Source organism: Cibotium barometz, chromosome 60 (genome assembly GCF_041138505.1).
Source record: "Cibotium barometz isolate CiBa-2024 chromosome 60, ASM4113850v1, whole genome shotgun sequence".
NCBI lineage: Eukaryota > Viridiplantae > Streptophyta > Polypodiopsida > Cyatheales > Cibotiaceae > Cibotium > Cibotium barometz.
This window is the reverse complement of record NC_141105.1, coordinates 35462645-35472912: the sequence shown is the minus strand read 5'-3', so window position 1 is coordinate 35472912 and position 10268 is coordinate 35462645. Positions and strand designations below refer to the sequence as shown.

General features: G+C 41.7%; 1 protein-coding gene across 1 annotated transcript; it reads left to right on the top strand.

The window, feature by feature from the left end:
• Positions 1 to 1683: 1683 nt before the first annotated feature.
• LOC147605290 (spermidine synthase 1-like) lies at positions 1684 to 6427 on the top strand. Its single transcript, XM_086793929.1, has 10 exons — positions 1684 to 2042; positions 2882 to 2958; positions 3219 to 3341; positions 3434 to 3538; positions 4644 to 4716; positions 4919 to 4990; positions 5102 to 5297; positions 5412 to 5562; positions 5864 to 5970; positions 6074 to 6427. Exons 1-9 carry the CDS (start codon positions 1748 to 1750, stop codon positions 5936 to 5938), a joined length of 1167 nt encoding a protein of 388 aa, XP_086650055.1. The 5' UTR covers positions 1684 to 1747; the 3' UTR covers positions 5939 to 5970; positions 6074 to 6427.
• Positions 6428 to 10268: the final 3841 nt, after the last annotated feature.

Sequence of the window (10268 nt, the reverse complement as noted above, 5' to 3'; positions counted from 1 at the left end):
GTGCAAGGGCTCTATTGCAAAGAGGTTGATGAATGATGGATAGATAATATACCCCATCCATCTCGATGATCCCAATGAGCAAGGGTGTGGTGAGAACATGGATATATAATATCCCCCATTCATCTCCAAACGGGCATGGCCCTCAAAATGTGAGGTGTAAGGTGAGGTCTGGTTGCTTGGAGGTATGAGAAATTATGTGGAATAGGTAGAATACACTAGATTACGAAGGCCTGTGGAGCTTCACGGTCCTCCTCCAAAAGTATAACCACATGAATAAGCATGAAGGGGGGCACACATGGGCTTGGCATGGTTTTTCTTACATGTAAAGCGAAACTGCTCGTTGCTGTGGCATCTTTGCCTAAGAGCTACTAAGAGCCATGTTACATTGAGCTCTTTGGAGAGAGCAAAGGACACATTGTAACTAGTACTCATAGCAATACAAGTACCCCTTCCATGAAATTTAGGGGGTTTAGCAATCTACCTCATAGATGTTTTGGTGAGGAAAAAAACCATGAAGAGTGGGTGGGAGTGCGACCATGATCTGAAGTTTTGCTTCTCTATCTCTCTCTCTCTCTCTCTCTCTCTCTATATATATATATATATATATATATATATATATATATATAATATAGTATAAAAGAAGAGTTTCACAAAGCTACCATGTGGCACTACTTTGGAGGTTTTGAGAAGCATTAGTAGATAATGCCAAGCTCATCACAACACCAAGTAGCTCAATATGGTACCAAAATTTTGTAGACATATTAATTAATAAGATGATGGAAGGGAACCTTAGGAGTTTGTTTAAATTTTTTTAGGTGTATTAACCTTAGGCGACCAAAGGAGATTAAAAAAAAGGAAAAAAATTAGGAATGTTTGTAGAACCGGTATTAAAGGACTGCTTGAGCGCGAGAGAGGGATACGGTGGTCGAGGCGAGGGCCGGTGGTGCCAGACGAAGGGGAGAGAGCAGGAGGGGGTGGCCAATAGGACATGGAGAGAGAGAGAGGGAGAGGGTGGTCGAGGCTGCGAAGGTTGGGACGGGTGGTCGAGGCGAGGGCAGGGGGATGGCGAGGACAGGGGGATGGCGACTAGGGTGAGGCGCAAGGGAGACAACCAGAGGGGGTGGCCGGGGAGAGCGTGGCGAGGGGGTGGCCGCTTGGTATCAATATTCTAAGGATTAATTAATTAATACCTTAGAATAGACCAAGGTATTAATTAATTAATCAAGCCCGATAAAGCTTGATTAATTAATTAATTCACCTGGCCTGAATATGTATAGCGGAGTAATGTAAGTAATGCCGTGTTCCAAATAAATGGTGAAGTTTTTTTTTTCAAAGGCTTCAATTATTATTTGGGCTAAAGAGTTTAATAAACCTCACAATAAAATAAAATGGGGGCCTTCAATTATTATTTGGACTGTATGACAAGTGATTATGTCACATGTGTAGACTATGCAAAAAAAAAAAAGAGAGTCCGTTAGTGTAATTTTTTGACAAAAAAAACCTATTCTAATTCATGAAATTTTAGTTATAAATTAAGCTATGCATTATTATTGGAAAGTTAAATTTATTCGGGAAAAAAGGTTAATTTCTCACACGTGTGTGGAAGCGTGGCAGCCTTTTTTATTTGACTTTTAGTCGGTGTGTGGAAAGGGCTTTCTGGGCAGCTGGACTTCCGTCCAAACGCAGTATTAATAACTTCATCATCGTCCTCCTCTGCAGGCCATATAAACATTTCCTTCGCACGGTCATGGCGTCGCCATTCGCTCTAACCCTAGAATCCACCCCTTCCCCAGCGGCAGAAGCAGAAGCAGAAGTAGAAGCCGCTGCCGTTGCTTCAATCGACTCTCCGTCGAAGCGCCGCCGTTCCGACACCGTTTTGGCCAACCACGGCGGTAGCAGCTTCAAGACGCCGCCCGAGTTTTGCTGCCCGCGCGGCTTCAACTGCTCAGCTTTCATGGAGAACATCAAGCCGGGCTCCAGCCGTGCCAACTTCTCCACTGTCATCCCTGGATGGTTCTCCGAAATCAGCCCAATGTGGCCCGGTACGCTGTCCCTTGCTGATGAAACATCCGTCCATTTCTTTCCGGCAAAGGTTTTTGACTTTGGGCAACATCAGAAAGGCAAGGGTTGTGTCTCCGGGTAACATTTGACAGGTGGTTAGGCTCTTCCTGGTAAGGGTTTGAACCTTACAACAGGCTGTACTGCAACATGAAAACTTCTCGGTGTTGCCTCACGGCCACGTGAGAACATACCGTTGTGCTCTCTCTGGCGCATTTTGACAGAGTCATTGCAATTTTTTTGTTAAACCACGGCATAAAAGCTCTTGTTGGGGCATTTGTATGTAGCGTTAGCTTGCCCTTCGTTGCTCTCTTTACAAGATCTTTTTACGCTAGTAGTCTTGGACTTGATTTCTGCTCCATAGCTCCTGCTGTTGAGCTATAAGTATCGACACAAGCTCGTTAACAGCCATGCCACGTTTCACCAAATTCTTAGCTAGTTTCAGCTGCTTAGCGGCAAGAGCTCAAAGTTGCTTTGCTAGCTCAAACCTTGCATCGCTTTGCTCGTACTACCAATTTTTACAGAGCTGCATGTATTGTTTCAGTGTTCGGTTCTTTATCCTAGTTTGCGGCCACGTATATTCTTTCTTATTTCTCGTAGCTTTTCAAAAAGTGGGTTGTTTCAATGTTTTATCTGTTCGAGAGAGATTGCACATTGTTTTCAGCAAGAGTGATCACTTTCGTGGGGTGTAGCTAGCAAGGGTCCTCGTCCCTGAAGACAAGTGCCTTCACCTCCAGGCTACGCACCCACAGACTACATATAATCTCTAGTTTCATATCTTAATTGATTTCCTTATCGTCATTCATCCGACTGCTGTATGCAGGAGAGGCACACTCTTTGAAGGTGGAGAAGATTTTATTTGAAGGGAAATCAGACTTTCAAGATGTTCTTGTTTTTCAGGTCAATTTTTTTGTGTAATTGTTTCATTGTGTGGATTGCCTTGAAATGTGATAAACCTACTCGGTGGGGATTTCAGTTTGTAATTACCCTCGGTTCTTGTGTAAAAAGGATGGTTACATATGATGTTGTGACTGATATATCTCACTGCCATCAGTCAGGATAAGCATTTCCATTGAGCCCTTCTTTGTAACAGATTTACCTAAATGGCCCTGTTGAGACTGCTTTCGTTTGATAGTAGCAATTTTTTTTTTTCATGGCAGTCTGCAACATATGGGAAGGTGCTTGTTTTGGATGGTGTTATTCAGCTGACAGAGCGCGACGAATGTGCTTACCAAGAAATGATTGCTCATCTGCCTCTGTGCTCTATTCCCAACCCACGGAAGGTTTGCTTTCAATTTTTAGGAGAATTGTTTCTATGCTACCTGTTGCTTTGGGGTTCGAGAACATGCCTTTCTTAAACTCTCAATTTGTGCAGGTTCTTGTCATAGGTGGGGGTGATGGAGGTGTTTTGAGGGAGGTGTCCAGGCATAAATCAGTAGAGCAAATTGATATCTGTGAAATTGACAGGATGGTCGTTGATGTAAGTTGTCAAGCCTTCGTACCATCACCTCACTTCTGCAATTCTCCTCTTCTTTGCTTTTGAAGACAGACTTGGGTCATACCACTGGTTTTTTCTAATCGTCTCCACTGATGTCCATGGTGATACAACACATATTAGTTCTAGTGCGAGTATTCGGGGCTTGGGACAAACTGCCTGTGTCAACTTGTCAAACTAAAGTATATTGTTTGAAAACAGGCCTCATGCATGAGGTGAACAGGTTTTACCTCGTTCTCTCTCCTTACAGGGTTTAGGTTGAAGTTGTAAGTCTCTGGCTATACTGACAGAAAGCAGAAAGCATTGCTTTTCTGGTTTTTTGGTATTTGTTACAGTACCTTGGTCCTTGACTATTTCTTTCAACTGAAGGAAGGAGCTTTTCCTGTCCAGCAGAAACTGCTGCAGGAGAGATTATTTCATCAATAATTATCATGGTATATTGAAGATGGCTTTATCGTTAGTGCCTAGCTCTCCTATACTGCTCTGCTAGGAGGGCACGCTTGTCTCCCTGGCATGGTTACCATGAAACAGGTTTCAGCTTGGCTGAAACCTTGAAACGCTGAAATGCAAAACGTTTTGTGAATCCTTGAAACGCCATTTCGTGTTCTCAGTTTCAACTCTCTCTCTCTCTCTCTCTCTCTCTCTCTCTCTCTCTCTCCTGCGCGTGCACATAGAGAGTTACATACATACGTGTGATTATGTATGTATGTATTAATGTACGTATGTACATGTGTGTATTTATGTGTATGTATGTATTTATGTGTGTGTATGTTGAGTGTGTGTGTGTGTGTGTAGCAGTTTCGGTCAAGCGTTCTAGTAAGCACTTGTGGAGGGGTGATATGTTTTTTCGAGGTGAAACATTTTAGGGCTGAGATGTTTTGTGGTGATGCTGTGGGTCCCTGGATCGTCACTTACGCCTCTCCGCATGAAAATATTGTTTCTGTTGTCAGCACATTATGAAAAATGCTGTTGAACCTTGTTGTTCATAGGAAACCACATAGAAGGTGATATCCAGTGGAGCTTTGTTTTATCTTAGTAAATGTGTTGATTGTTAATGCTTATGTTTTGTCTCGTTTGGGGTTTTGTGAAGGTGGCCAAGGAGTTTTTCCCTGATATTGCAGTCGGGTATGAAGATCCAAGAGTTAAGCTTTTTGTTGGGGATGGTGAGATCGGCAGACTGCTGCAATTTATTATGCCTATTTTCATTCTATAGTAGTTAGATGCACCTGAGGCTTGTAATCGTATGAAAAATTTACATTGCATTGAAATCTCCAGGGATGCCGTTTCATTGTTGATCATGGGTCATCTATAAGCATAAGAAAGGAATACCTGTTGCTTTTGTTGTGGCTTAATGTCTGTGCCCAGGTGCTGCCTTTCTTAGAGATGTGTCTGAAGGATTCTATGATGCAGTGATCGTAGACTCTTCGGATCCCATAGGTGATGATGTTTCTATACTGACCTTCGCTATCATTTACTCCATTTTGCTGAATTATGCTCTGTTCCAGTAGCCCTGTGACAAGGATAGTCAGCTTGATATTTTGCATGCAGGCCCTGCCCAACAACTCTTTGAGAAGCCCTTTTTTGAATCATTGGCAAGGGCTTTGCGCCCAGGAGGGGTTGTGTGCACACAGGCGGAAAGTTTGTGGTTGCACATGCATATTATTCAGGACATATACTCAGCTTGTCGGCAAACATTCAAGGGAACGGTGAACTATGCTTGGACGAGTGTACCAACCTATCCAAGGTGAGTGAAAGGATATGATATCTGTTGCCACTATTAGATTAAGGCGTTTGAATGGGAGGTAGCATGCTTGGTTGCAGCAGTTGAAGCTTTAATGTTTATTCATCTGTTTTGTAGTGGTGTGATTGGATTCATGTTGTGTTCAACGGAGGGCCCTGAGGTCAACTTCCACCAGCCTGTGAATCCAATCGAGAAGTTAGAAGAAGCCGAGATGGATAGCCCAGATGCTGGCGGGGAATTTAGACCATTGAAGTTCTACAACTCCAAGGTGTTAATTTGTTCCTTTGTGTCTCACTTACATATACATACAGATTGCCTGGTGAACTGTGAAGTTAATGGAATTTGGTTACTGTCAGGGAAAAAGATGCTATAGTTACCCTTCCAGTGTGTTGGGCTTTTAGCATGGTGCTTGCTATTTAACTTTGTGAGGCTGTGCGGTACAGAATGACTAAGTAAACTGAAGTTAATTGGGATTTGGTAGTGTTAGTAAGGTTTGTTAGAGTTACCCTTGTTGCGGTTGGCTCTTAGGATGCTGCTTGCGGTTTACTTAATGAGATTGTGTCATGCAGATGCACCGAGCGGCCTTTTGCCTGCCGCAGTTTGTTCGAAAAGCATTGGAGCCTTGCTTGGATTCAACCACTTAAGTTCTCCGTGTAGCAATATGCTACAACACAAGGTATTCACAGGTTTGAATATTGTTGCTCCCTCGTACTGGGTTTGTTTCTCTGTTTGCGCACACGTATTTCTTTTAGTAATCATTGCCTTAATGATCATTGCAGAGTAGCGACTTTGACAGATCGGAGCTCCAGAGTTTGTGGAAGCTCGGACTGCCCTGAAGGGTGTGCTCTCTCCTGAAATACCCACATTTTTTTTTTGCAGTACTTCACTGCAAGGAGCATTCACACTTAAGTTTTACTCCACAATTTTGGAATTTTGTTTGCATTGCAATGCTAGAGTGATGTTTATCAACTTATGATGGGTTTAAACACTGCGGAATGCAGTTTGTGCTTGTTATCAACATCAATTGCATGTGGCATCCATTGAGATTGTAGGCTTTTTGTATCCCTTTAGATTGGTACTCTTAACAACTCTTCCAAGAATTAATTGAAGACAATCAGAGCAGTGTTCGTTCATAAGGGCATCATTTTTTCTTATAATCACGTTACAAGGTGCAATGTGGCATTGCAAGGAGTGCATTATGCATTCTTGTTCTTTCCCCTTGAGTATCTTTTTGATAGTAGCAATCTTAGTCTCAGTCCACCTGAAGGTGGCTTGGTCTTTTGTCCAAAGGCTGTATAATAATGGCTCTTAGATGTGGTCTGCAAGCTTGTAGGGATTCAAACTAGGAACCTTCCCATTTATGGTCTTAAACCCACACCTCTAGGTTACACACCCATTGGCAAGCACTTATAATTAGTTGTTGATTTTGATATTTCAGCACTCATATCTTGTACTCTGAAGTAACTTCTTGAACTTGCGGCATGTACCAAATCCACATTACTTGTTAGAACCGTATTCCTCAGAGAATGATAACGTATCTTAAAGTGCTTAGTCCTAGCATTATAGACTGGGCTATTATACTAGCAAATGTATGTTGCTCGTGTGATAATAAAATGACAACAAATGTATTCATGAACTCGTCTACATTTTCAAGTAGCTTCAATAAGCTAGCCATCTTGCACATTTCTGTAGTAGCAACTTTGTACTCAGTGTTTGTACATGGTAATGCAACTTTTAGTTGCTTCAATCAATGGCAATGCCAACCACAACACTCTCAAAAGAAAACATAAAGCAGTTTCTTAGATAGGAGCTTTGCATCGAATTTTGAGTTATATTTGAATGATACTTGTAATCCCATGCTTCTTTAGTATCTTGATAACACATAGGAGGTATATTATATTGCAAAAGACAAATTTAATCACGTGATTTAATCACCTAGATACCAAGGAAATATTAGAGCTTATCCATATTTTATACTTTAAACTTTCTCTGAAATTGAATCTTCACCTCATATATGCCACTATCACTATCCCTTGTGACTATGGAGTCATCAACATGAATGATTGTCAGAATAATGTCTCTGTTTTTCCTTTTCATTTAAAGTGAAAAATGTCTTGTAGATATATGAAATTGAACAATGAAAAAATACTCTTATCTTGTTTGACCATGCTCTAGGTGTTTTTTAAGCCACATAAGACTTTGTGTTACCTATAAACAAACTATAGAGTATGCATGGTTCTTATGTGGTGGTTGTATCATCCTCATATCTTGGTTGTATAAAGGCATATTTGTATATTCATTTGATGTAAAGACCATTCCTTAGGATTGATTATTCTTGTGGTTGTCATCATAGCAATTGAGTTGAAGGTCTTCTCATAGTCAATGCCATAAGTGTGTGTATCTCTTAGCTACTAGTCCAGTCTTATTCTTGTATACAAGGCATTTGAATTTTATAGTACGTTCTGAAAACTAATTTGTATCCAATTGCATCTTCTCCTTAAACAAAGCCATCACTTCTCATGTTTCATTTGCATCCAATGTAACCATCTCTTCATCCATGGCATCTTTTCAATGTGTATACTTAGGTGCCTCCTTAAAACATGTTTCCAAGTGGCTCTTAAAAAACGTGCGGCGTCTCTCTTATATTGCTTTGACTATATAAACGTAATAATGGGTTGTATGTCCACTTAACATGTCTATTACTCCTTTTGTATGCTCTTTGTAATCCTCACCCTAGCTTGGGTGTTTCACATTGTATATAATCAAAGGTCTACCATGGTGACAAGACTCGGATCATATAAGGTTTAAGTTTGTAATGAGAACCATGTTTTAAGGCACTCCATAAGTGTGGGCATGGAGCAAAAGTCCAATTCTATGTGACTTGTGGAAGTGCGTAAAGACACTTTTGCGCATGTAATCTACATTTGAGCTCAAGCATGGGAGCTCTTTCATTCTTGCTTGCCTTAACCTCTTCATGGTCCTTGCCTTTTTTTTATGTATATGTTTGTCATTAGCTATGGAGTCTTGTTGAGTTGCTTACTTGGATGTGAGTGCTTGAGAGTGTATGTGTGTGCGTGCACGCGCTTGAGGTAAGCTTGGTTGGTTCTTGCTTGCGATTAACTAGGTGTGGATTGTGGTTGAGAGAGAAAGAGAGATGGAGTGAGAAGAGAGGAAGCTTACTAGTTTTGTCCTTGTGAGTGAGTATGGCTGATGAGACCATGGAGTGTTCAGAGGTGAGTCATTGGAAGAAGCCAAAAGGTCCCAAGCCGAAAGACCAATGGGTGAGAGAAGAGCCACAAGCGAATAAGCTAGAGGCCAGGCTAGCAACATAGGAACTAGTGGAGCGTACCTCTATACAACTAACAAACTCCTCGTCTTGATTAACATGAAGAGGATATTGTTAGAGAGAAAGTCAATGCCGTTAATGCATAGAATTGAGCCAGACCTCTTGGACAACCCACGATTGGTATTGTCAGCTAGTGGAAACCAAGAGTTATATTTGAAATCCGATGGAATGATGTATATCCCAACAATGGACACTGAGAAGGTTAGACCTTTGGCCATGGCCGATGAGATAGAAAGGCCTAGAAGATTGCAAGAAGCTACTAGAGCTCAAACAAAGCCAGTAAGGACTCAACTCCCTAGTGTCATTGATAAATTCTTTTTGAGGGGGCTTAAAGTTGACAATGAAGGAATGGTGGTGTATGAGGATGCCTCACGTAATCTCTACACAATCATTGATATTCCTAGGGACTTGTAGGGATCATTTCGATTTGATGCACCCCCTAGTAATCAAGTGTCCCAGCAGCAGCAAGCCACCATTTGATGCACCCCCCTAGTAATCAAGTGTTCCCAGCAACAAGCCACCGTTGATCAAACGATGTATGCCGATAAAGGAAGGTAACACCTATACCCCAAGACTTGTCGAGGAGGCAAGGAAAAAAGAGAGGTCTAGGTAGGGGACGCTACACCTCTCGTAGCTTACCCAAGCGAAAGGAGAGCAAGAGGAAGGAAAGCGAGAGCCTCTCAAGAGGAAATCACTTTAAGAAGAGGTAGTCCAACGGAGGAGCAAGGATTTTTGTTCCATAGCCACATAAAGGATGCCACCTTTCAGCTTATTCTCATTGGACCCAAGCAGAGAATAAAGGATGAGAGAAAACAGTGCCATTTGAGGCAGTACCTCCTCGAAAGAACAAGGGTAACCCCATTCCGTTAGAGACCAGAATACCAGCTCAGGGAGCTTGGAAAATTGAAAGACTTCATAGTCATGAACATAGAGCTACGAGCCTACCGGTAGTTAATGGAATACTGGTAGTAGTGGGATATCCAATGAGAAAAAACGTACGAACCATTATGAAGATCATCAGTTGTAGAACCATTCTATGGGTATGCGGGTTCCTCCTACACACCTCTATCTTCCTGAGCCAAACCTAGATACGTAGCTCCGGTGGCTCTAGAACCAATAATTGTGCCTACAAAACTTAGAGCATGAGCTTGTATTCCTGATGAAGTGAGAAGAGTGCTAGATGTCGTTCTTACGGTGGTCAGATCACCAAGAGGAACGAGAGAGGAATACCATCACGACCATTAGAGGATTATAGCCTCATACATATCCAAGCTAGTGTCCAAGTTTGAAGGATCAAGGGATCCCTACAGTCACCTAGTTGCATTTAGACAAATGTGTATAACTAAGGGAGTAACCTTCTAGAACTAAGATCGATGCCTACGGATCGACCCTAGAAGGTAATGCATTGTTTTGTGGTTTCAAATGCTAGAAGACTTACAAAAAGGGACCTTGGAGAATTTTAAGCTAGCATTTACCATGGGCTTCTTAAAAGATTGGTGTCAACAAGCACAACTCGATTATATAACAATTGTATTAATTTAAGGAGCTTGAGCACGAGTATGTGAGAGAGATTACATCAACAGTCTTAAGAACTTGAACAACAGATACCCTGCAGAGGAAATATTGAG